General features: G+C 42.9%; 10 protein-coding genes across 10 annotated transcripts; 9 read left to right on the top strand and 1 right to left on the bottom strand.

The window, feature by feature from the left end:
- Positions 1-569: 569 nt before the first annotated feature.
- VTP01DRAFT_6302 (uncharacterized protein) lies at positions 570-2,830 on the top strand (the record flags this gene model as incomplete). The annotated part of the gene is made up of 6 exons (XM_069385189.1): positions 570-753; positions 820-953; positions 1,029-1,105; positions 1,159-1,598; positions 1,679-1,881; positions 1,952-2,830. The coding sequence occupies 6 exons, from the start codon at positions 570-572 to the stop codon at positions 2,828-2,830; spliced, it is 1,917 nt and encodes a 638-aa protein (XP_069242675.1).
- A 349-nt stretch (positions 2,831-3,179) lies between these two features.
- On the top strand, positions 3,180-8,599 carry VTP01DRAFT_6301 (uncharacterized protein; the record flags this gene model as incomplete). The annotated part of the gene is made up of 13 exons (XM_069385188.1): positions 3,180-3,554; positions 3,642-4,092; positions 4,151-4,371; positions 4,434-4,487; positions 4,539-4,748; positions 4,813-4,869; positions 4,938-5,159; positions 5,218-5,256; positions 5,331-6,185; positions 6,253-7,427; positions 7,497-8,262; positions 8,320-8,463; positions 8,525-8,599. The coding sequence occupies 13 exons, from the start codon at positions 3,180-3,182 to the stop codon at positions 8,597-8,599; spliced, it is 4,644 nt and encodes a 1,547-aa protein (XP_069242674.1).
- Positions 8,600-11,334: 2,735 nt separating this feature from the next.
- VTP01DRAFT_6300 (uncharacterized protein) lies at positions 11,335-12,473 on the top strand (the record flags this gene model as incomplete). Its single annotated transcript, XM_069385187.1, has 2 exons — positions 11,335-11,398; positions 11,470-12,473. The coding sequence occupies 2 exons, from the start codon at positions 11,335-11,337 to the stop codon at positions 12,471-12,473; spliced, it is 1,068 nt and encodes a 355-aa protein (XP_069242673.1).
- A 176-nt stretch (positions 12,474-12,649) lies between these two features.
- On the top strand, positions 12,650-14,758 carry VTP01DRAFT_6299 (uncharacterized protein; the record flags this gene model as incomplete). Its single annotated transcript, XM_069385184.1, has 11 exons — positions 12,650-12,860; positions 12,922-13,178; positions 13,239-13,403; positions 13,466-13,561; positions 13,639-13,660; positions 13,730-13,788; positions 13,850-13,927; positions 13,989-14,075; positions 14,130-14,296; positions 14,361-14,514; positions 14,573-14,758. The coding sequence occupies 11 exons, from the start codon at positions 12,650-12,652 to the stop codon at positions 14,756-14,758; spliced, it is 1,482 nt and encodes a 493-aa protein (XP_069242672.1).
- Positions 14,759-14,837: 79 nt separating this feature from the next.
- Positions 14,838-15,594, bottom strand: VTP01DRAFT_6298 (uncharacterized protein; the record flags this gene model as incomplete). Its single annotated transcript, XM_069385183.1, has 3 exons — positions 14,838-15,110; positions 15,187-15,333; positions 15,400-15,594. 3 exons carry the CDS (start codon positions 15,592-15,594, stop codon positions 14,838-14,840), a joined length of 615 nt encoding a protein of 204 aa, XP_069242671.1.
- A 2,831-nt stretch (positions 15,595-18,425) lies between these two features.
- VTP01DRAFT_6297 (uncharacterized protein) lies at positions 18,426-18,942 on the top strand (the record flags this gene model as incomplete). Its single annotated transcript, XM_069385182.1, has 2 exons — positions 18,426-18,726; positions 18,788-18,942. 2 exons carry the CDS (start codon positions 18,426-18,428, stop codon positions 18,940-18,942), a joined length of 456 nt encoding a protein of 151 aa, XP_069242670.1.
- A 1,560-nt stretch (positions 18,943-20,502) lies between these two features.
- Positions 20,503-21,048, top strand: VTP01DRAFT_6296 (uncharacterized protein; the record flags this gene model as incomplete). Its single annotated transcript, XM_069385181.1, has 1 exon — positions 20,503-21,048. One exon carries the CDS (start codon positions 20,503-20,505, stop codon positions 21,046-21,048), a length of 546 nt encoding a protein of 181 aa, XP_069242669.1.
- A 1,957-nt stretch (positions 21,049-23,005) lies between these two features.
- On the top strand, positions 23,006-23,614 carry VTP01DRAFT_6295 (uncharacterized protein; the record flags this gene model as incomplete). The annotated part of the gene is made up of 1 exon (XM_069385180.1): positions 23,006-23,614. The coding sequence occupies one exon, from the start codon at positions 23,006-23,008 to the stop codon at positions 23,612-23,614; it is 609 nt and encodes a 202-aa protein (XP_069242668.1).
- Positions 23,615-23,639: 25 nt separating this feature from the next.
- Positions 23,640-24,180, top strand: VTP01DRAFT_6294 (uncharacterized protein; the record flags this gene model as incomplete). Its single annotated transcript, XM_069385179.1, has 2 exons — positions 23,640-23,921; positions 23,995-24,180. The coding sequence occupies 2 exons, from the start codon at positions 23,640-23,642 to the stop codon at positions 24,178-24,180; spliced, it is 468 nt and encodes a 155-aa protein (XP_069242667.1).
- A 1,266-nt stretch (positions 24,181-25,446) lies between these two features.
- Positions 25,447-25,779, top strand: VTP01DRAFT_6293 (uncharacterized protein; the record flags this gene model as incomplete). Its single annotated transcript, XM_069385178.1, has 2 exons — positions 25,447-25,654; positions 25,712-25,779. 2 exons carry the CDS (start codon positions 25,447-25,449, stop codon positions 25,777-25,779), a joined length of 276 nt encoding a protein of 91 aa, XP_069242666.1.
- Positions 25,780-26,000: the final 221 nt, after the last annotated feature.

The raw sequence follows: 26,000 nt of genomic DNA, 5'->3' as shown, positions 1-26,000 counted from the left end.
TGTTCCTCTATCATAAGTTCATCGTCAAACTAGTTTGAACTGTTTTGCCTATACAGAGCGATAGTTTTACTCACGACGGTTGACAAATATCAACGAACTTGGCAAAATTGCTGAATCTTGGAAAAGAGGCACAAAGGAAAAAGATTGTCGTTAAGCAGATTAACGAAAGAAGTTAGAAAGAATCAGTGCAATCAATAACCTTCTCAAAAATTGTGATTTTCTGATTCCATGCATTACATGCTATCGTCTCACAAATATCCCCACAGATGTACATACGTAAATCTACCATCTGCTTTGATACGAAGTTATTCTGGTGATACTTGACTTAGACAGGATTTGTCGGCGATGAATTCCACTTAAGTGTTGAAAATGCCTGCCTCATCACGGCTACCGGATTTACATCTATCCTCCGAGATTGGTGTAGATGGAGTTAAACTTCGCCGAGCCACTGTGGAGCGACGTGTGATGGAGGAGAAGAAAAAACACAGCAACTTCATTGGTTTCTGTGATTGAAAAGGATAAGATGGTAACAATGGGGCCTTGAGTGCCAAGACGGCACAGTTCTTGAAATGAACAATGACACTGCACCCGAGGACGATCCACTAAAGGATAAGCCCTTGGAAGAAGAAATCTATTCTTCATGGGCTTTGCTTATATTGACGAGTTTACTTATCGGTGCGTTGTGGACAAGCTACTTCCTCCAGCGGCATAAAATACGCGCTATTCACGAAACAGTCATTTCAATCATGGCAGGCACGATAGCTTCAAATCAATACTTGGGATCTAGTGTACATTAAACATTCTGACTTCTGTTTGCAGGAATGGTCGTGGGTCTGGTGATAAAGCTTTCACCAGGAACAATTATCCAGCGTATGGTCCAGTTCAACCAAGGATATTTCTTCAACCTGCTTTTGCCTCCGATTATCCTAAATTCAGGATATGAGCTGAAACGTGTATGGCATCAATGCTCTAACCATGATGACGAGTTTGATTTTGACAGTATATTCGCTTCAATTTTCTCCATGTAGCGTCATTTCTTTATGAACTTCGGCACCATTCTCACTTTTGCACTGCTGGGCACCTTCATTGCCGCGCTCGTTACTGGGTAATTATCTAGATAGAGCTTGCCCAAGCACTGTTCTAATTCTTATAACCTAGAATACTCGTATTTATGTATGCCCTTCTACATCCTGAAGGCATCAACATCAGCTTCATCGACAGCATGATATTCGGATCAATCCTCTCCGCTACTGATCCTGTCACTATTCTCGCCATATTTTCGCAGTTACACGTTGATCCGCAACTTTTCTCCATTATATCTGGCGAATCCCTTATGAATGATGCCGTTGCCATTGTACTCGCTGAGACACTGCATAAATTTAGAGGCCAGGAGCTCCATATTGTGAATATCTTTAAAGGCATCGGGGTCTTCTTGGGTGTATTTACAGCATCAACTTTTATCGGTGTACTATTTGGCATCCTGGTAGCTCTCATACTCAAGTATTCGGAGCTATATCGATATCCTGGCATTGAAGCATGTTTGATTACGCTAATGGCATACAGTAGTTACCTCTTTTCCAACGGTGCGCAGATGTCCGGTAGGTGCTAGATGTATACGATAACTTAACGCATATTCTCATTCAACAGTATACCGGTTGCTTTTGTCGCTTCTTTTCAGGAATTGTCACATTATTATTCACTGGCATCGTCCTTAAACATTATGCATACGATAACATGTCTTTGCGGACGAAACGCGCTACGAAATATTTATTTCAAATTCTTTCACAATTGTCTGAAAACTTTATCTTCATCTATCTCGGTGTTAACCTGTTTACACAGACAGATCTGGACTACAAGCCATTTTTCATTGTAATGACAACAGTAAGTTGAAGTTGAGCTTTCTGGGTAGGTCCACAGCCGATTCCTAAACGAATATTTTTTGTTTACACAGATCTTTATTTGTGTCGCACGCTATGCCGCCGTCGCACCCCTATCCATGCTCATCAATGCTGTCTCACGCGCCTTCGGCAATGCAGAGAAATTGTTACCTCGTTCGCATCAGTTGATGCTTTTCTGGGCTGGTCTGCGGGGCGCAGTAGCATTTGCTTTATCATCTGCTCTTGTAGGCGCGAGTGCACCAGCCATGCGCACTACTGTCCTTGCCGTGGTAGTTCTGACAGTTCTGATCTTTGGTGGCACAAGCAACCGCATGCTGCAGCTACTCAATATACGCACAAATGTCATTGAACCAGATGACTCTGGCAGCGAGGATGAGGACCAAGAGGTCGAGCCTGCCAGGTATCGGCGATTGCGTCTCCAGTCTCAAGACCGTCTCACCTCGAACGATGATCTGTTAGTTGATGTGATGGATGACGTGGAATATGGAAACGGAACTCGCCAGCATGGCCGTAACACCAATACAGATGTTTCTATTGGTGGTTTATTGTCTGGTCCTCTCGGCGATCCTGTTCCAGAACCTGTGCAACCTCACTGGTTCATGTCATTCGACGAAAGGTATCTTAAACCGCTTTTTAGCAAACGACACATCCAAGCGCGAAACCAAACCCTGGCGGAATACTGGAAAGAGAGGAAACGCAAGATGGATCGAGCCAATCGCGACATGCTTGCAGGCATACGAAGCATGAGCTTCGGTCAAGCCTCATCCGGAACCGATGATTATGGTGACAGTTCGGATGCCTTGACACTTGATCCTGTGAAATCCTCTCGACCTAACAGGAGAGCAGAAGCAAATTCATCATCATCGTCTTCATCTGCCAAGGTCATTGGATCTGGCAGGATCTTTGGCAGAGCCACGGGCCAGGAGAGCTAGCATCGTCTTCCATGTTCATTTTTCGCCTTTCCCAAGTAACATAGCTTGCCTTAGATGACTTTGTGTCACACGTGGGCTGCTTGTCCTTTGATGCGATCGTTTGAATCCTATTTCTGTATTTGGGAATCGGATGTGTTGCAGTGATCGTTGTGGACCTATTTGTGTATTCGGAAACCCGATGTTGCAGTTGATATTCGTGGTACTTCCCTTGTTGCTCACCTCAAAATACAAAAAAAGGACCAAAAAAACTCTCACCTTTCTGTTTCTCCCTTTTGCTCGCATCGAGGAATATCACGGATCCGCACCTCTCTTCCACCTTTGCGTTGCAACTCTAAGGAGTATAAACTCGATGAAGTATCAAAACGTTTTGACTTGCTTTCGAGATGCTGTGCACCAGTTGGAAAATGCTCGACCTGGCAGTCAGCCCGTGCAGCTTGTTCTCCCAAATAAACTTGAAGGCACGCAAGATCCCTTGATCCAGCAACTTTGTTCGGATGTATTCGCTTCACTGAATCGTATCGCTTTACGACAATGTGAGTGCGAGACAGAGCTGCTAAGAGCACAGATTGCTTTGAAGCAAACCAATATTGTTACCTCTGCAAACTGCGGCATTTCGCCTGCATCACCAGTCCAGACACCCCGAAGCGAAGAGGACAAACACATCTTTACAAAATTCACTGACGAACACGACATGAAACCTATACAAAGTTTCGTATTGACAAAGGTAGATCGTGACGGTGATAAAACATTAACGAACTTTTATGTGACACCCTTGATCGCTCACACGAAATTAAAAAACTTGCTGCCATAGCATGATGGTGCATCTTTAACTAATCAGTCAGGAGATATCGAAAGAGGAACGGGCGCTGCAGTGGCGCCCGGCTGCAATTGCTTGTGTGACGAAAACATCAAATTTACTTCGACGGCTGTCCGCAATGGTGATCTGCGCGCGCGTGCCCGCTGTCCCTCCCATGACTGGGACCCCACTTCGACGGTGTACAGCTTTAATGCTGTGGTTGAATGCATGGAACACATAACCCATAAGATATTGACCGCTCTCACGTCTGACAAGATCGAGATGATCGACATGGACAATGCGGGCGGGACTTGGGATGAAATAATTATCAGGACCAATGCCCTTCTGGCAGATGTTTCCGAGGTCAATGACACCATCCTGGCTGTTGCAGGAGGCAAGCTCAAGTCATCTATTCATGCGAGCGGTGGGCCCGTGCATAATTTACAGGAGACAACGAATATATTGGGCAAGTATTACCATTGACAAAAGCTTATCGAGGACGCTGCTAACCTTATACTGCAAAGTGTCGAAATTGAATCTGTACACCTCAGAGTTGGCCACGACGCTTCGCAATTTTGGAGTCCGAATTGCAGTAGCATCAACCTGGAGTGAAGCAGATGTGTGGACTACCACTGTCACCCGATTCCAGACGATGATCACCAACCTCATGTCCCATGTTTGTGAGATGGCTGCAACCTGCGCAGCTGTTACACGCGGTGATCTCACACGCAAGGTGTCCTTGGAGGTATGTCCAATCAGACCGTATGCATGCCTGAATGTCCCGTTGATTAAAGTTCCCCGAGCTAGGCCGAGGGTGAACTTTTGGAAGCCAAAAATACTGTCAATGCAATGGTTGACCATGTGAGTCTGCGCCCACATTCTTGTTTATTTGTTGCTGACTTGGGCCAATAGCTTTCATGCTTTTCGATCGAGGTGACACGAGTAGCATTGCAAGTCGGTATGGAAGGCAAGCTTGGTGGTCAGGCCGTTGTTGAAAATGCGCAAGGCACATGGAAAGATCTGACTGAAAGCGTCAATCTTATGGCGGGCAATCTAACATCGCAAGTCAGAGATATAACCAATGTCTGCAAAGCTATTGCTCGCGGAGATTTATCTAAAGAGGTATAAGTCCCTTTATTGCTCCCTTTTACCGCCGCCTTATGCTTACAGGTCAATCAACTTGCAGATCACTGTCAACGTGCGGGGTGAAATGCGCGATTTAAAATGTACAATCAATACCATGGTACTGATGGGGTCTTATTTTTGTTTCTATTCTACAAATACCTTGTCTTATAAACGTAACTATGCAAGGTCGGTCATTTGCGCGTATTGGCTGAGGAGTTAAGTAGAGTCGCACGAGAAGTCGGGACTGATGGCAAACTTGGCGGCCAAGCCGTCATTCCTACCGATGTGGATGGAATATGGAAGGATTTGACCACAAATGTCAATACTATGGCTGCGAACTTGACTGCCCAGGTTCGAGATATTTCCCAAGTTACCAAGGCTATCGTGCAAGGTGATTTGACCAAAAAGGTACGTTTGGAAATAATTAAGGTCATGCTTGGTGATATGCATCCATGATTTTATCCAGGTCACCGTTGAAATGAATGGCGAAATACTTGATCTAAAGGCAACCATCTGATCCACATTCAAGAATAATTTTTCTCCTGCAAACATTTAATCTCTAAATTGTGACCCTTTTAGGAAGCCATCAACTTCAAGATAGATCAGCTGCGTACCTTTGCAACGGAAGTGACTCGTGTTGCATTGGAAGTCGGGACAGAAGGTAAACTCGGCGGACAAGCGGTCGTAGAGAATGCCCACGGCATCTGGAGAGATTTGACAGACAAGGTCAATATCATGGCAGCCAACTTGACATCCCAAGTACGATCCATTGCGGTTGTCACAATGGCGATAGCAGATGGAGATTTTACAAAAAAAGTTACCATCGATGTTAAGGGCGAAATCTTGGATCTGAAAATTGCCATCAACGATATGGTGGATCAGCTCCGATCTTTTGTGTCTGAAGTTACCCGTGTCGCCCGCGAGGTGGGAACGGAAGGCAAATTGGGTGCCCAGGCCAATGTCGAAAACACTCGGGGCACATGGAAAGACCTGGTTGATAAGGTCAATATAATGGCGGCAAACCTTACCACACAAGTCCGTTCCATCGCTGAAGTAACGACAGCAGTTGCTAACGGCGACCTCAGTAAACAAATTGATGTGCAAGTGCATGGAGAAATACTGGACCTCAAGGTCACAGTAAACAGCATGGTAGAAAAGCTACGCATGTTTGCAACCGAAGTAACTCGAGTCGCAAAAGAGGTCGGCACCGAAGGCAATCTCGGAGGACAAGCGGTCGTCAAAGATGTAGGAGGAACCTGGAAAGATCTGACAGACAGCGTGAACGCCATGGCTGCAAATATTACCGCCCAGGTCAGGGATATTGCTATGGTCTCAAAAGCTGTTGCAAAAGGTGACCTTACGAAAACGGTTACCGTGGAAGTGAAGGGTGAGATCTTGGATCTCAAGTTAACCATCAACACCATGGTCGAACAGGTAAGGCACATATCCACCAAGGTTTACTACATGTGAAGAATTAATATATGAATGTATCGAAATTTAGTTATCAATATTTGCTACTGAAGTATCTCGTGTTGCCCTGGAAGTTGGAACAGAAGGAAAACTGGGTGGACAGGCTGTTGTCAAAGGTGTGGATGGCATCTGGAAAGATCTGACGGATAATGTCAACATGATGGCAAGTAATTTGACGAATCAAGTGCGTGATATTGCATGCGTCTGCAAAGCTGTAGCATGCGGCGAGCTCTCCCACAAAGTTGTGGTGACCGTCCAAGGAGAGATTCTCGAACTCAAGAATACCATCAATACCATGGTTGAGCAGCTCCGCACGTTTGCTTCTGAAGTCACACGCGTAGCTAAAGAAGTTGGTACCGAAGGCAGGTTAGGCACCAAGGCTGAAGTGCTAGATGTCTCTGGAGTCTGGAAACATATCACGGCCGATGTTAATACAATGGCATCGAATCTCACTACACAAGTCCGCGCTTTTGCTCAAATCAGTGCAGCAGCTACCAGAAACGACCTTAGCCAAGTTATTACCGTGGAAGCATCAGGAGAAATGGACTCTTTGAAGACAAAAATCAACCAGATGGTCCTATCTTTAAGGGATGCAATGCAAAAGAACACTCAAGCCCGCGAAGCAGCTGAAATGGCTAACAAGAGCAAAAGCGAGTTCCTTGCAAATATGAGCCATGAGATTAGGACTCCCATGAACGGTATTGTCGGCATGACGACGTTGACCCTGGAGACGGAATTGAACCGCGCTCAGCGTGAAAATTTGCTGATTGTCAAGTCTCTGGCGCTGAACCTGTTGACTATCATTGATGATATTCTTGACATTTCAAAAATTGAGGCCGGTCGTTTAACAATTGAAAGTATACCATTTTCTCTGCGGGCAACGACATTTGGTGTATTTAAGAGCATGGCTTACAAGGGTAGCAACAAGCTCGATTTGATTTACAATGTCCAGGGCGATATGGTTGATTGGCTTATTGGTGACCCGCTGCGTATCAAGCAAGTTGTTACGAACCTTATTGGAAACGCTGTCAAGTTTACGGCCGAAGGACACATCGTGCTTTCTGTAGAGATGAGAAGATTCAAGAATGAGGATGACATCGAGGTTTCGGAACTCGAATTTTGCGTATGCGACACCGGAATCGGCATATCCAAGGACAAACTGGCTGCTATCTTTGATACTTTTTGTCAAGTTGATGGAAGTACCACGTAGGTGTAGAGACAGCTTCTTTTTTCTTGCATTCATCGATAATTTACATGTACTTTCACTCTGCATAGACGCAAGTATGGTGGTACTGGCCTAGGTCTATCCATCAGCAAGCGACTGGTGGAGTTAATGGGAGGTCGACTCTGGGTAGAGTCTGAATTGGGAAAAGGCTCCCAATTTCACTTTAGCATGCCTGTTAGAGTAGGCGATCCTGATACAGATTGGATGGTACCAAAACCGACAGTATCGCTAGCGAGACGATTTCTTCATGTGCAAAGCGATCACGATGCAGACGATCAATCATATCGTGATTCGATCACTAGACAATGTTCCCGATTGGATATTGATATAGTGTACACCAGACTCAATGAGGAAACACAAGAGTTACATATGCTGGAGAACGACGAAATGGTACTCCCCAACAAGCTGGTGTTTGATGCTGTCCTTGTAAACAGTGTCAGTCTTGCTGCTGGTATCCGGGAATTTCCTCACATCCGACACACGCCGATTATGATCATCAACCGAAACCTGCAACGGCTGGATGTGAAAGAATGTATATCACTTGGTATAGCAAGCTATGTCAACAATCCTGATGAGTTTGCTAGTTTCGCCACTTCTTTGCATGTAGCTCTGGAGAACAACATGGCTGTTCCATCAAATCTTGAAGTGGAACAAGCGCTCAAGGTTCTTCTAGTCGAAGACAATGCTGTAAACCAACACATTGCCGTCAAGATGCTTGAGAAGGTTGGACACAAGGTTACAGTTGCACAAAATGGCAAGGAGGCAGTTGATCTGTTCGAAGATCAGCCATTTGATATCATTTTAATGGATATTCAGGTAAATCATCTTGAATGAATAGCTCGCTGCTAGTCATAAACCAAAGAACTTGAATAGATGCCGGTCATGGGTGGATTTGAAGCTACTCAGGTCATTCGGGAAAAGGAAAAAACGCTTGATCGCCATTCTCGAGTACCAATCATTGCTCTGACGGCACATGCCATGATTGGAGACAGAAAAAAATGTCTTTCCAATGGAATGGTCTGTATCACTTGGAAACACAACCGTGGCTCCGTGTATTCATATGATAGATATTCCTTAGGATGAATATGTTAGCAAACCTTTGCGTCTTCCGGAACTCATGGCAGTGATTAACAAATGCGCTTCTATTCGATAGCCATGACTATCCAGGTACTGTAAGTTCGTGCTCTATCACTGCACACATAAATCTCGGATAGCTCTTTTCCTTTGCAATGCCTTTCCCGAGCAAATGCCTTTCCTGACATATTTTGTGTCAAGTACAAGTTCCCCGTTCCAAATCTTTGCAAAATCAGTAAAAGCAAATTTCCGTCCTTTATACCTATATATCCGTGGATGACATGTTGCCAAACTTGTACCTGTGCTAAAATCCATCTAATAATCATAATCAGAATAATGGATGAATAGGATGCAATTTCAATATGCATTGTTTCTGAATATAGTATGAAAATATGTGAGTGTCTCGCCGAGATCTAACGACCAAGAGATATTAAAAACTGGATGCCAGTATTATGTATATCCACTAGATGACAGTACGACTTCTTCAAAACTCCATCTTGGGAAAGGCATCCGGTCTTGAAGGAGGAGCCTGGCAAACCCGCGCCAGAGCAGCAAACAATATAGTAGAACAAATCACGTCGAGCGGGAACTTGACCATTGTTATTGAATGAAAACCGTCGCCGTCGTTTACAAAACCATGCTGCACTTCTACTAGCACATGAAGGATCTCGTCCGCCGATTCCCACACAGACCTGGTTGCAAAAAAAAAAGGACATTTTCAAACTAGTTCTTTTAGAACGTGGATAACATGAGAAACTTTGCTCCGTTTTTTTTTTAGATTTTTCATTACAGTGATGGCCATTGCCATGTTTAAGCAAACTTGATATAAGATATGTATGCAGAAGATTGCTTCAACTCATATGTGATAACTACGTCTCTTTTTGAAGCGTTAGCATTGAGTCAAACCCAACCCATTCAAAATTGGATAAGGAAGATAATTTTTCTTTCTTCTTCCTTTTCTCTTTTTCACTGGCTAGCAATGGATATGTGATCTTGATGAACGAACGTAAGTTCGTAATGTATCTTGCTCATACTCATTGGTTTGGTATTCTAGCTCGAGGACAGTATTCAAATAATGGACAAGACATCGCTTCCTTTGGCCGTTCTCTCTTTTCACCGTGTCTCCTTGTCCTCCTCTTCGCTCTAATCGGCCTTCTTTTCTCCCCTCAAAATTTGCTAACTCGCGTTGTTTCCTTTGTTATATCGTGGTAACAAAACCGCCGATACTTGCAGTGATACCGGTGGGTACATTGAATCTGTAAATCAGTTTTATGCCAGGAGATTCAGAGGGAAACGTTTGTGCTGCGAAGGTGCTTCCTGTAACAACTGCAACAGTGATTTAGGCCCATGCCAAGTGGTCGAATGGAAGGAATTATGAAAAAATGTGATGCTAATTGATGATTTTCTGTTATCTGATGGTTATATTAGCTGTAGTCGCTGTTAGTTATAATACCATATAGCGCAAACCTTTATCCAACATAAAGTAGATAGCCATTTGAGCTTCTCTCTGTTCTCTTTTTGTTCGTGCTATTTTGCTGTGAATGGGAGTCCACAATCACTGTGGTTTATTACGGAGAGGCATTAAAATATTGGTTTCAAGCATGTAAGAAAAATGTAAACAATTTAGTCCCTTTTTGATCAAAGAAAAAAGCCGGAAAAGCGGCAGTCTCAGCCTTAAATATCTATTCACGAGTGGAGTATAGTATTGTGCAGCTAGCTGCGGTGCTGTCCGATCACAAAACGAGGTCCTGTTAGCACGGCCGGATAGCCACCATGTAGCTTTATACAGATTTTTTGAATTCAAATTCGCACCTGAAAACGGAAAAGATTAGTGGACACCGCTTTATTGTATTTTGGACAACAACAATGATGAGTGAATATTGCCAACTATCCTTTGCTCTACCTATCCTCGATCGTCCGTCATGCGCGCTTCATTCGTCACATAAATCCCCAAACAAGAAATCTGCTTTCGAACGTATGCCATGGCCCAGTACGATATAGTCCATGGCTGGGTAATTAAAGATCATACAAAGCATTTTATCCTAGATCATATCCTGACACTCTGTCGGGTTGATATGATTGATTAGAGAAGATCATTTCGATCTTTACGATCTGCACCGCTAATATTCTATTATTAGTTTATACCACTGTAGCAATGCCCCCATGGGCTGCTCGTATTCAGCGTACGACTTTCATGTCTGGTAAGTTCAAAAATCAGGACGAGCTATTTCCAAATCAAGAAATGCTTTGCATTGTGGAGCACCTTAGGAAGCTAGCTGTCTGTCAAAAGTGAGTACGCAATGGCACGTCATTCTAACTAAAAATTTTTGTACTGTATTTTGATGCAAATTAGGACAGAAGCTAGCTCGATAAGTGCTTTACCAGCGCAAAGTGTTCATCAAAAAGCAATAGCTAGCACCAACCCATTGGATAAACACCCTCTTTTCCCATTAAAAGTCACTGCGTTGTGCCTGCCTGGAAAGGTTGATCATACAGTTGTATCCCTTCTGTCAAAGACCTTTAGTATTGACTTAGCCTACATAAATTTGGTAAATTTAGTGATTTTCTCGTTGTTATACATTGTCGCGTACTGGTTTATACAACTTATTTGGGTTTGTCTGCTGCCAATGAGTAGGTTCAGCCCTCTCTCTAGAATAGCATAATTCTGACCCCCTTGACTGGGCAGATATCCACGGCATTTGTATCTGTTTGAATTTTCAAGACCAGTCAGCCCAACCCGAGTCTAGAAATCCGAAAACTGCGCAGGTGAAATTGGAGATTTCTTCGCACTCCTTTCTTTCATTTCCGCCTTTTATGTCTGAGACAGCTCAAAAACCGACTCTTCCAGGCATTCAGTTTCTATTGAACACATCTGAAGGTAATAGATCATTCCCAATTAAAAGCCAGAGGCTAAAAGGGTTGATGACTTGGATTGCTGTGTATTTAAAGATCCTTCCAAGTCTGTACCGCTATCATTTCGAGAAGGCAATGACCAGCAACGCTCGTTAGGTCACAGAAGTACTCGCAGTGTGAGCAGTCTTCCTTCAGATTTGCAAAAGTTGTCCCTGTATACCCCTAGCAGCGTGAACACCAGTCCAGCAAAGGATGACTCTAGTGTCCTCAGAAGTGGTCACCATCGGAATGGACTACCAAATGTCTACGGTGACGGTGTAATGAGGGAACCGACAGCACCGCAACGTCAGCAGCAGCAGCAGCAGCAGCAGCAGTCATTTCATGTATTACAAGAAGCTAAAATCCCTAGCTGGCTACATGCGACGCCTCCTGCCGATCCGCATAGACCGGTTGTTTTGCCACGACCATCCAGTTCGTCGTCAGCCTTTACATCCCATACACTCCATCAACCTATTTTTCCCGCCGTTTCCCCACCTCGACAGCACAGAAGACCACCTGGTGCGAGCCATGGTCGATCCGTTTCCGAATATACCTTGCCTCCCCCTCTCCAGCTCATCCCGCAACCTGCTCGACCTGTTGACTCACAGCAAAATCTACGGGCACGACATCAAACTCACCGCCGCGCTATTTCCGCCAACACAGTCGATTTCCTGATCAATCACCCTCCGTCAGAATCCAGCCCGCCTTCCTCCTCTTCCTCATCATCCGCCTCCTCACATCTAGTGCGTGCCGTTTCCGACAGTCCCCCCGAGAAACGACTGGCCTCTCCAACTTTAAAACCTCAACAAGATCATCCTACAGACGAGCAGCGGGAAAATAGCACCGGCAGGTATTTATGCCCCTACTGCCGCAAAGCTTTTAGCCGACCATCATCTTTACGCATTCACACATACTCACACACTGGCGAAAAGCCATTCGTGTGTCCGGAAGAGGGATGTGGTCGTCGGTTTAGTGTGCAGAGCAACATGCGTCGACATTTACGTGTACATCGATTGGGCCGTTCTACACACAAGGTCAAAAGTCCTTTGAGCAAGCATTAAAATACACATTTGCTTTTTGTTGCTTTCTTCTCTTCGTTTTAAAGTGTGTTGTTTACTGAGTGATAATATTCCGTTGCGACGTTGCTGAGTGTCTTTGCCATTAAGATCCCGCCTTATGCTGTCATGGTTGTGGGGCAGCACAGGCGTAACACCCCTTTTCCTTTCTTCCAACGCGAATGAAGCTTCCTACTATTGCCACAGCAATCCCCCTGCTGTTCTTGGTCGTGAATCCGGCTGATGCGGGGTTCTGGGGTTCATCGTCTCAGGAGCAGCCAGAAACAAGCGCAAAAACTTACTCTGCTCCCGATTTGAAACTTGACTACAAGCTGTCATTCAAGAAGCCTTACTTTTACAATGGAAGCATACCGTTCTGGACGATTGGAGGAGGTACGGTGCATTCTAATATAAAGTGTACGCGCCGATTTCAAATCCAATGGCTATGAAATAGATGTGATAGCCTCGGAGGAACTGATACGTCTCACACCATCGGTACCTAACACACGCGGATGGATCTGGTCGGATAGACCCAACCCCTACGATGAATGGCAGATACATATGGCGTTCAAAGTATCTGGTAGTCATATGCATGGCGGACGAGGAATGGCGTTCTGGTATACAAAAGAACCTATGCCTGATGGCCCTATATTTGGAGCTCGCGATCAATGGGATGGCCTTGGCTTATGGCTAGACTCTGCAAACCCAAAGGTAAGAAAATGAGGATTTCATATAGGTATAAGTACTTTAGTTGACCTGCTTATTATATAGACTCATACACCAACAACACTGGCGATTCTGAACGACGGATCACTTGCTTTTGCATCGCGGACGGACCCAACGGGTTACATAATTGGATCATGCACGATCAATTATCGCAACACGGGCAATAATCTGGTACATCTTCTTGTCAAATACACTGCAAATACTTTGACCGTATGTTTTTTGAACACGTTTTCCAATCGGAGCACGCCGTAATTAACGGGATAATTAAATAGATATTACTGGATACCTCGGGAGACGGCAAAGATTATCGTACTTGCATACAGAAGGCAGGTATTAGTCTGCCAAAGGGATATTATTTTGGTATATCGGTAAGTTGCAAGAGAAAGGAGAATATTTAGACATTCCTTATTTTTCACTTAACAATTCATCCTGATTTAAATGACAGGCTGCGACACATAATCCTGCGGGTACGATATACTTCGTATAAAGCCCCTTTCCTGGAAAAAAGGCATTAACAAACAGCAAATTTTGGATAGACGACCACGATGTTATATCGTTTGAAACTTGGCAGATGAATCCACCCCCAAAGGTTCAGGTAGAAACCTTATAACCGTACTTCCCTCGTGGTATCGTTTCTCAAAAATTGTCACATATAGCATATGAAACGGCCATTTGAGGAAGAGAAGATAAAACAAGGACAAGAATTTAGAGAGCTTACAGACGAACAAAAGCGAGTGAGTCAAAAGAGCCTTGATGCATTCGGCCGAGCAAGCATAGTGACATACTACTTCTTAGAACATTGAAGAGGCCGAGTTCCAAGTCAGAAAACTTCGAGAAGCCGAAAAGGGTGAAGAAGCTATTGATGAAGGCATCGCCACCTTGGTATGAACTCAATATTGCCTTTACACTTATGCAATTTGCTCTAATGCTTTGTAGGCTTCTGTATTTGATACCCAGAGACGTATATTAGAAGACCTACATATGATGCAAATGCAAATTGAAGCCATGGGTGCACCAACAGTAGACTCACTTTTGAAAGGAGATTACAAACAAGAGACCAGAATTGCAGCAAGCAAAAATGAAGCAGCTGAAACGCCATCGATGCAAGTATTAAAAATTGTAATTTAATACGAAAATATACTGAATCTAAAGAATTCGTTGTTGCAGGGGTGCTATCGAGGAAGTGCTGAAGAAGGAGGCACGGTCTCTCGCATCGCAGATAGCTTCCCAGGTGGAACGGCATTTGAACGAGCAAGACCGAAAGATCCAGCAAGTGCATGAAACGTTGCAGCGTCTTGACAAATCAATGAATTCCCTGGATGTAAGTATAGAACACCTGCTATTTTACGGGTATCTCTCACAGCGGCCTCTTCTGTTAGCAACGAATGTCTGTGCAGCAGAAGAGAATCAACGAGATGACCAAGGACTCGGCAGAGACGAAGGGAACAATGTCAACACTTTTCAAGTACATCCTTTATGCTTTTGGTGTGCAAGCTGCCATCGGATGTGCATTGTATCTTTACTGGAAATTACGAGTAGAGCGCAACGAGAAGAAGTTCCTTTAAATATTGGGTACAAAAGGACAGATAAAAACGAAGAACGTGAGAATCATTTTTTTGAAACAGATGGCGATGGTGCTAGTAGTTAGAAGGTCTGCCATGCTGCTTCAGTGGCGTAAGCTAGCCAATCTTGAGTAATGTCCTCGAGATGTTCGTCGAAATCGATGAGCCGATTGTACGCTGCAGAACTAAGCATTCCTCGTACTTTGGCATACGTTTCTTCATAGGTAAGCGATACCGTACTATCCTCCGCAAAAGCTTGTTTGACTGCGCGCCACTGGTTTTCAGAATGGCTGTATGCAACAATAGCGCTGCCATCCTTGACGTTTTCCATGTCGCTCAGCTTCTCATTATTGACCTGTTGCCACCAATGCACATATTCATTAGCTTCCAGCTGACAACAGTATAAAAAATAAGGCCACTTGAGTACTTACGATAAAGATGATGCAATTGCCTGCGTTTTGACGTATAGTATTAGCGATGCGAACTGCGCTTTCGTGTAAAGAGGTATCCTTCAAGTCAGCATTCGCCTGGTACCAGCCTACGATCTTTTCATTTCGTTTCGCAGCGAACTGCTCAGCCTTTTATGTTCGACCGTTAGGGCTGACAGATCCTTGTCAACTGAGAAACGTTGTATGTTTACTTGCCTGTGTCAATGCTACTTCAAGCATAGGCGTCAGAGACGCCCAGTGATGGAACAATGGCAAACCGGTAGTTACATTGACTTCGCCGTCTTTGTCTAATGACCCAAGCAGCAGTCCACATACTTGGGCATCTGGATACTTGGCAGCGTGTAAAAGCGCGAGTGCATATGCGCGTGGTGAGACCGAGTACTGTGCCATAAGATAGTTTGATGAAGGCAAGCTGGTGTTCGGCTCCGCTGCTGTGGCACCATTTGTATATATACGATACACACACACACACATCAGAGCGCGCTGTCGCGCATAAAAGCTGTAGTAGAACATTGTTCGCTACAGCGAGATCCACTTCTGGTGTAATATACCAGATATCGAAGCGAACATTGCTTTCGTACCTTGAAAGGCAGATGATTGCTTTGATATGAGGCAACATCTTAGCAGCAGGTGAACGCAGTACAATGACCATGCCCATTCTCCACGTACAAAAGGGGTATCTGTCAGATCCTTGCAAGTGCGTAACGCAAACAATTGCGAAGATATTAGCAGCATATTATGAATTGATCTTGAAAAAGTCGGGGGCTTGGGATTAGAGCGCTGCGATTTTAAGTGAGCGACAAAGGAGGAGCATGACACAGAACCCGGTGTACAAACAATCCGCAAAAGATATGGCCAAACAAGAGTGGAGGGAATCTAAGTATTAGTGTAACTACGTTGACCAAGGGCATCGACATTATCTAGAAACGAGTATTTACGCAAATGAGGGCGTAAAACAATAGGGTCGCACCTTGAAGAGTATCGAAACTAGCAAAGCCATGGGTCCAGTGAACAGAAGCGATCAGCAGTTATTCGGTCAATGGTACATATATGTGAATATTTCTTTTCAAACTGTATGCAGGCAAAGGACTCAGAGAATTCAGACGAAGCGACTCCTGTGATACTTTTTATGCATGACTGGTGGCCAACATCAGATTGCTCGGTAGACACATTATTATAAGGTATGACCCTCCAAGTCAAACTGTCTATTGGTGCTCGTTAATGCATGAACATGAACAGGGATCAGCGGGGCGTACGCAGTCTGAACACGATGTACTTTATTTTGAGGAAAGATTGCGCTACAGAAATGCTAACTGACAATATATATATATATGCTCCATATCAAGCTACCAAATCAGATTATTTAAAGCCAGGAGGAAAATGAAGAATACAAAGAATAGGACGTCAAACATATTGCGTTTCTTTGCTCTCTTGTTGCGCATATGCCATCCAGTCGATAAATAAATCACGTATGTGGGGATGTTTACGTAATGGAGTGAGAAGGTGAAGTCGAAAGTTCTTGCGAGGCATTGTTTCAGGATCCTAACAATATACCCATGTGTGCTACAAGTAGGTGCGGAAAGGAGTCGTTTGAAAAAATGTTTTATTTGCCTAGTTATCATTGCATCTGTCCAAAATATAATAGAGCCATGTCGATAATTTGATCCTTTCCAAAGCGCAAACCTTGTCTCTCCGTTTCTATAAGTATATTACAACCTCGCGCCCAATCTCTTTTGAAAGCCGTCTTTCTCGGAGGACAACTATCGACCGTTAATATGCAAATTACATAAGATACTTATAAGCTTGCCAGATCCTTTCTAATTACGCTTAGTTCGGGTTCCCCAGCGGCAACGCAACGCCTTTGGATCCAGTGGACCAGAAATTATAACGTGTCAGATCAAGGCCTTTATCTCCCGTCTCTGGGAGCCTACGGCTTTTCGGATTTGCTCATTGACCATACGTATTTGCTCGAGCATACTGTATACAAAATTTGGACCAAAAGCTTTTGAAGAAAACGAATATCTTAAATATGACGCTTGATCAATGAAGATAATACTTGAATTCAGCAGTATGAGTACAATACTGCTTTTGGCACCAATAAAGTATGACATACAGTATATTCAAAAAGTAATGTCGTAGCGAATGAAAATCAATGTCGCTGACCAATGAAAATTAACGTCGCTGTTTTAAAAATGCATGTCGCATGCTTGGAAATTTATTTGCGCATGCCCAGTGTAACAGTTGGCGCATCAAAAACAAATCATTTTTGCTTGATTCCCAACAATAGATTTGGCTTACAAATCAGGATTTGCTTGGCGCATTCCCTGATAAAGTTTGCATGAAACAAAAATAATATCTGGTATTTTGTGCAACAGATCACCGTGTAACGGATCCAAGAGTTTGCGGATACGTATCAATAGATTCATTTCAAAATATCTTGTTGTATCAAAGTCAACAGTTGAAATTGCTTGGCGATCATGTTTCAAGTAGCGTGCTCAAACATTCAATGCATTCTCCCATCTGTTTTTGGCTGTTTTTATGCGACAAAAGGGACGCCACAGAAAAAAAAATTTCAGAATGGTGTACCCTTACACAACGCAAATATTGCTACAATGCATCCTCAGATAAATGGCGGCTTTAAGGAAAAAAGTGCGGATTTGCTTGCCAAATTTGGCGGGTGGCACAGAAGGAATTGGTGGTTTTATGAAATTTTCTCAGCGCATCTTGCTTGATAAATTTGGCGCCAGTGCTCACGTTTCTTCCCAGTTTGCTTAAGACTGACATCACGAACGGAAGAATTGCCGACTTGGAATAAAGAGAAACTTCCAAGTGCGGCATTACACCTATTATGGATCTGCGCGTAACAATAACGAAGTCTTTTAGCAACTCTCTCTTAAACTTTAATTTAGATGAACATAACATATATAAAGCTCTATGAGTTCGCATCAATAAAGAGCTACGTCAGATTCTCGCAGAATTTCTCTTTTGTCCCTTTTTTTTTTTTCTTTTGTTTTTCTTCAGCGAACTCACAGCAAGCAGCCGTCTATTTCAGCATCATCCTTTATTTTCTACACAAGCGAATCGAACATATCAAGATCTACTTTCGCAAAACAGTGACTATACCAAAATTTTTGGTTCACAGCAACATCTAGTCTGAAGGGACCATCGAGAAATTGAATCCATTGATTACTACAAGATATGAAGTCTATGTGGAGCAAAACATGCCAACCTCTGGTCCTGCTTGGACAGGCATCTACTATGTGATCAAGCTGTCTGTGAGCAGAAGGCAGGCGTTATTGCAATTTGCTGGCTATATCATTGCACATCTTACCGTCTTTGCCTTTTTGTTTCAAGTGTTTGACAATCGAGGGGTAATCATGAAGATTTGCTGTTATTTCCAGCTTGGATTATTGTTGCTGTGCTTTATGCTTTATGTGCTTTCCTATGTGCTTTCCTATCTGCTAGATTTAGCTGCGATTCTTAGAATCAAAAAAAGTGCCCTGGATATAGAGAATATTGAACGTCGGGTCAACATGTTTCCCCCCCCCCGATGTTAAATTTCACCATTCCATTTTTGCTGTAGACCACTTTGACGTCTCTGTTGAAGATGGAGAACAAATGCATATACTTGGTGAAGACAAAGGTTACATTTCCCTTGTATTAGACATTTTATTTGCTCTATCCATGATCATGGCTAAAGCTCTTACCGTCGTCTACGTTTACAACCATACACAATAAAATACGCAAGCACAAAATCTCCATCTTATTCTTGTATGATAACGTGAAAAAGATGGCCTTGGGGCAGAAGAATAGTGTATTCTTCCTCGAAACGACACCATGGAGTAAAGTCCCAGATGGTGGTGTCTCCTGTGCCTAAGGCTTGACATTTACTGTACGAGAAAAGTATGATATGTCGGCAGATTGACAGAGCAGGTTATGTTTGTCTGATGGATTATTGTTGGATCCTGAATTGTGTAATCGATTTGGGGTATGATTTATCATACTATGCAAAAAGGCAAACAACTCATTTGTGACACCACACTTTTTGATCAATGGCTTAGATTTGATCCATGCCTCTTAGAATTTTTGTTCGTTTTACCTTATGAGTCACATAGCAATCAAAACGCAGATCTCAAGTGGTGATACTGTACAGTACTGTATAGTGCAACGCATTTTGCGTAAGACACGCATATTTTGCTTCATCTTTGCCGCCCTTGTTTCCCACACCAGAAGCAAGGCAATGTCAAAAGGCATCACGTACATAAACTCAAAGGACAAAGACTGTCAATGCACACACGTAAAACACACCTACCCTTATCAAGTAAAGTTTGAGTTCTGTGGCGGTGGAGGTACCCGCACCATCTTTTCAAAAGCCTATTTTAGGAAAAGCGTAATCCAGCTGCATTGTGTCCAAGTCCATGTGTATTTATCACTACTTACTAATGGAAGGGTGATCACGAGGAAGAAAAAATTATTTTTGATTGAGAAAGGCGATTCTTTTTTCTTTCAACCAATATTTGATTCCTTAAAAACAATGTGAGAAGTGTTCACTTGCGTCACAAAATGAACCGACTGCGATTGTCCTGATTTTACTGTATTATTTCCTTGCACATGTCAGACATGTGTTTACTGGCTTTAGGTAATGTATGAGGCAAGTTCCACATGCAGCAAAATAGGCAGCAAAATAGGCAGCAAAAACAGTGTGTTTACTTGCTCTCTTGTTCGCCTTTTTTGAATCCAATCAAGGAATGCTGGGCAAAAATCAAGGCTGGCTGTCGAAGAGAACGACTTCTTCAAGATGAAACCATTACACAACGAATAGTTGAGTCTGCTTCATTGGTTTTTCACTAAGATTTGAACGGTTGGATTAAGCATTATGTATCTCTCTTTTTTTTTTTTCTTTGTGTCTGGAAAAGGTCGAATATCTTTGAAATAAAATAACGCCAATTTGCTTGAATCACAACACCAAAGGAAACCAGCGAAAAGCGCCAATCAAAAGACCAGAAACCGCCAATTCGTTCTGTGGCATCCGTTAAATTTGGCAAGTGACATACGCATTTTTTTTTTCTCAAGACCGCCATTTAATTCAGGATGCACTATAGTCGTACGTTATGTCTTCGTTGCTTGCGTATTACATATATTGGCATCCGATTACCTTGGACTTGATGCTTTCTTCCTCTTTATTTTTTGCCTTCCTGTCGAACGATATCGAAAGAATTGAAGATTATGATCAGGAAAAACTTGCAAATATCAGACGACATGCGACTGTTTGGAAAACAAGTTATTTCTCCCTTCTCCATGCAAGTTAGCCATATGCTATACACTTTCGGTCTAAATGCTGCACTATTTGTGTTCTGCACTAAAGACAACATCATACGTCAGTCGAGGATGCAAGCAGCCAACGTGTTGATCGTCTCAGCCATCAATGGGAATGTACTGAACTATCCATCGGACGAGTCATCGAACCACTCATCGAACCTGGAGATGGACGATTACTGTAATTTGGATGTAAACAGCGATACATCTTATGCAACATGGCCTACCATGGAAAATATTGAGAGAGATAATGCATTAAGAAAGGTCTACGCTCAGCTTTCTGCAGCCCAAAGAACAATCAGCAATGAAAAAGAAGTTTACTCGTTTGTCTACATCTCGTTTGCAGAAAGAAGGCAAAAGCTTCTCGTGTTTGCTGGATTTTTGGTTGCTCATTTGGGTGTATTTGCTTTTTTAATTCAAGTCTTTGATGACAGAGGAATCATCATGCAAGTCCGCTGCTATTCTCAACTGGGTCTATTGTTGCTGTGCTTTATTCTCTATATTCTCACCTATATTTGGACGCTCTAACATTCTACAATGCAAACCGGGTAATGGATAGGGCCTTCAAACCCGACGACAACATTGTTATATATTTGTGCAGCACAGACAAGTGCGAAAGAATATCCCAAATTTTCAGTCAAGAAAACGTATTGACCGATTCAACTGATTACCTCCATTCGATTTACTCAGGTGTTCTAGATAGTCTCTTTGCCGCTTCACTCACAGTGTTAGAAGGCCTCATTATCGCGCACATTTATAATAATTCGTCAAAATAACTATAAACATACTATTTTATTCAGAGTCCCAGATACCCCGGATTTTCCTATTCCATTGGCGGGAACCAGGAATTTTGTAACATGTAAAATAAAAAATTGGACGTGAGTAACGCTTGATGGGGAATGGGTGTGGGGATAGATGTGTCGATTAAAGCAAGCCCCTCACATCCACTGCCAGTCAGTACCCCTTCACATAATAATGGTCTTTTTTCATGTTATGTACCTCAAGTAAACAATGAAATATGAAATATTTCCACGATTTTTTTTTGGACAGTAAAGTATGCAAGAACAATGACAGATTTTTAATTCATGGTTTTTTGTTTTCATTTTTCCTGATTTGTCGCAGTCGCTTTTTGTTGCACCAAATTCGGAAATTCAGGAGAAAGGCTTTTCGCTTTTCTTTTCGTTTTTACTTTTACTTTTTTTTCACGGAGGTGGAGCAAAAGCGAGCAGGGACGAAGTACCGCCCACGAGCTTGTTGCAACAGGAAAAAAAAAAGTTGAGGTAACCGACTCCATATTCTAAGGAACGAATTCGCACCATGGTAACATTGTACCGTACAGTGCGTTTGAAAATATAAAAATTGGGAGAGCAAATCCACGTTTTGGCTCGGCCAATGAAATGGCCCTGAGGCCAATAATTTGGTTTGGTGAGTACATTTTCCCTTTGTGCAGTGAAATTTTTGTAAACTCTTCGAGAGATAAAGTAATTACACGTACGAAGGAAGATACCATAGAATCTATATCGACCAAACGCCATTCGTTTTTTTGGAGATGGACATGCTACCCGCGTCGTCCATAGTCGATGACCGAAACACTCTTGAAAAGTTCGCTTGTCGCAATAATTCTCCCCAACGATCCTTCTAAATGTCCTCGCATTTTCAACCCTTGCGCGTTCTTTTTTCATTAATTTCCCTTCCCCTATCTCTTTCTCGACCAATCACCAATTTTATTTGATTGATTAACATCATATTGTATCTCCCATGGTACATACGAAAAAAAAAAACTTGATGTGTGCCAATCTTTCACAGATTCTCGTGCGATGTGACATAATTTGCACGCGAATACAATTTTCGCATGCAAAATTTATTGTTTGCCTGTACGTGTAAACCATTTTCTTGATACACCAGACCATGTCCTGTGGGATTGTGGTATAAGGTGGGTGCAATGGGCGTCGCATCAAATCATCTCAAAGGAAACTAAGTATTGCGACTGGAAAAATCCAGTACAATTCTCCGTACAAAACAAAATGTCAGTAACACAGCGTATCCAGATGTACAAGAACGAGATGGTCTGAAATCTGGAAACCTGCCATCTTATGTCCATATCAAGGGTATGATTCATATGAGCAGTATCAAGAAGGTTCATCACAATTGACTACTACTTTCATGCATTCAAATGATTCATACACCAGTAACAGGGACGTTCGTATCCAATCTTACCAAAGGTTTCAGCAAGACCTTCATTGACATGCAAGCCTCACTGCAACTCTACATTTTCCAGACCATTCTCTTATTAACATATTACTTTTTAAACAGAAGACATAAACGAAAAAAGGTGGGAGAAAATTCTGCAGCAATTGAGAGTGAGTTTTTGGGCAACAGCGTGCCCAAATGTCATTGGCTGGTTGCCTCGTTTCTTTCTTCTTCTTCGTTCTTATCTTTCTTTACGCTCCCTCCAACTTACTTTTTTCCTTGCTTATTGTAAACGATGCCACCAAAAAACAAGAAGTTGAAGATTACCATTCCCGATGATGCACGGTGGTGCCTGGACAACCTGGATAACCTGACATTCAAAAAGTTCGTTGAAAAGTTTGGCTGCTTGGACAGATCTCGCGCTCAACAAAGGTATAGCAATATCCTCAACAAATATGTCAGCACTAAGACCGAGCAGCACCAACGCGTTAACGCCGAATACAAGACGTGGATTTCGTCTGCTTATTATCAACGTTTTTGGAATGAGCGAGCAGAATTGGCAATTTATTTGAAAACAACCACGGCTTGTACAGAGTTTATTGGCGCTATTACCGATGAACGATTGCATGCTCTACACGCAACAACGAGTGCCAGCGCCGAAGCAACAACGAGTGCAAGTGCCAAAGCAACAACAAGGGTTAGTACCGACAACAAGGAAGATACGAGCGCGGAACTTGACTTGAACGACGGCACCACTATCACCAACAATGGCGCCATTATTGATTCCAACGATAACATTGATAATTCATGGCTCTTTCACGACAACAATATAACACGTCTGTTCAAGAATTATCAGTCAATTGTCCGCGGTTTTATTCAAAAGCGTACAACACTTTCCACTTGAATCATACATCAACGAAATAACAGCAATGACACATATCTTGATCTTGAACAAAAGTCAACATAGTCCTATTGCGACCAATGTCTTTACAGCAGGTTTGATGGATCAATTGACAGCATCTCTGTGCTCAGAAACAATGAACTACGACCTCAACTTTGACGATCACCACTACATGACGCTCACAAAATGTATCATCAGTCTCAGCATGTCAACAACAACAAGGCAGCAAGTGATGCTTAATCTGATGATGATGTCTGCTGATATGGATTATGGTCCAAGCTATGTCGTGCGTGCCATCATGAATTTGCAAGTTAAATCGTGTTTGTGTTCACAATGGCGTCAACAATGATTTTTCTGACCTTTTTTGTCGGTCAAGAGTTCAGAAGTTACCAAAGGCTGCTCTGAAAGACAACACGACCATCAGCGAAAGTGAACTGTGGAGCACCTACTTTGATCCCGTTCTCTCCTGTCTTGTTTCTGACCCTGACAAACTTGTGCACTTACGTTGGACAAACAAGTTGACCACGGAAGGCGGTAAACCGCGCCCAGATGCTGTCATCAGTGAATGAAACAACTTGAATATGCAGGGTCAATGGAACACGGTGAAGTTAAAGTGAGTCAAGGGAACGCCAGCAAGTTCTTACTTTGTCAAGATCTCCTGCGCCTTGCCATCTTCAACAAAAATGCAATAAATTAGATGTCGCCCTCGCGTTCCAGATTCATGGTAAAGCAAAAAGAATTATACGGAAGGAGGGATATTTAACCAGATTTTTACTTCCTTTACGTTCTAGGATTCAATATCACATTCTGCGTCTCTCATTTGAACACTCCTGGCATTTATACCATGTTCGAAATCGCACACCTTCGTTTTCCGCAACCACTGGACGACCTTCCGTCATTCGTTACATTGAAGAATATTAAGATACTTCTCGGCGTCAACGATATATTTTGGCGCCTTTGTAAACAATCGACGATCCTGGTGCAATTTCTGCCCGGTACAAGGAAACAATATCAGCTTTGGAAAGCGTAATCGACAGCAGCCAAGACAGAACACGAAGCTGCGTTTTACGATTTGGTGAATAACAACGAAGCTTTGTTTGTATCCGTGTAGCACACACTTAAAAAAAGGGCAACTGTGGCTCCTTGTCCCACGTGGTTAGCACTTGCTAAAAGAAAATAAAAATAACAAACGCGGTCTTGTTCCAATTCTTTGAGTGCATTGATCACTTTCGTTTTCCGTCATTGATTCTTTGGTAAACCGCTTCAAATGTCAAGAATAATGAAAAAGAAACAAAACGAATTGTTGCCGCCGATTATTTCTTCCCTTTTTAAACGGGGGATGACAGCCCACTAAACTTAATTTTGGAAGACATGCACAAGAAGTTTGTGGCGCCAGAAAAGTTGAACGTTTTCATGCTCCTTTTTTTAACTCAACACGTACCCTCTTCCCCTTGCCAGCCCCATGTACAGCCAACGTGTCTCTTTTTCTTTCACACAGTGTATCGCAATCAATCACTCGTCACATACTTTTGTTTTACTTATTGCAAGTCAATTGATCCAGAAAATGTACGCGATTCTCGCGCCGGCCTTGGTGCTTGGCAACACGATTGGCAATTTTGACTTGATGTTTTGATCAACCTGTGGCATGAATCCAAGAATGAATATCATCCGCGTTGGCAACGTGTTTGGTCGAAATTGGGGGAACTCTTGTGCCTCCCACTTCTCCGCAAGTTCCTCGACCAACTGGCTCGAACAAATGCAAGCTTGTGTCTGACAGGAAGCCTGGACTGTCACATGGGACGACGAAGACACATTTTTTGCTTTTTATCGAAGAAATGGCGGTTGTCTTGAACAAGCACGGGATGCACAATATGTTCATTGTCATGGATAATGCATCAATCCACAAAACTCAAGCAGTCCGTAATGCTATTGAGCAGCATGGCCACACACCACTGTTTCTTCCGCCTTACTCACTATTCTTGAACCCCATTAAGGAATGCTGGGCCAAGATCAAGGCTGAAGAGCGAAAGACCCCTCTCACAGGTAACTGAAACTTGGCCCAACGAATTTAAGAAGCTGCCAAGACGGTAACTTCCAAAGACTGCCGAGGCTGGATTCGGCATTCACTGAAATTCTTTGGCAAATGCTTAAATATGGAAATTATATAAATGGTATTCTGTGTTAACGGCTCTTCTGGGTTGTATTGGCCTCCGGTACAGTAGAAAGCCAAATGAATAAAGTTGTTGATTCGCGCGTTTTGCGCATTGGGTGCTGTGCAAATAAAAAAGTGGGTTGGCCATTTTTTCGTCATGCGCGATTCTTTATTTGAAAAGTGGGCCAATTTTCCCCCAAGCGTGCGCCAATAACAAGTGAGAAAAGTGTACAAACA

This window comes from Rhizomucor pusillus (assembly GCF_041956525.1).
Source record: "Rhizomucor pusillus strain CBS 183.67 unplaced genomic scaffold VTP01scaffold_3, whole genome shotgun sequence".
Lineage (NCBI taxonomy): Eukaryota > Fungi > Mucoromycota > Mucoromycetes > Mucorales > Lichtheimiaceae > Rhizomucor > Rhizomucor pusillus.
Note: the sequence above shows the minus strand (reverse complement) of the source record. Positions and strands in the feature narration are given on the sequence as shown.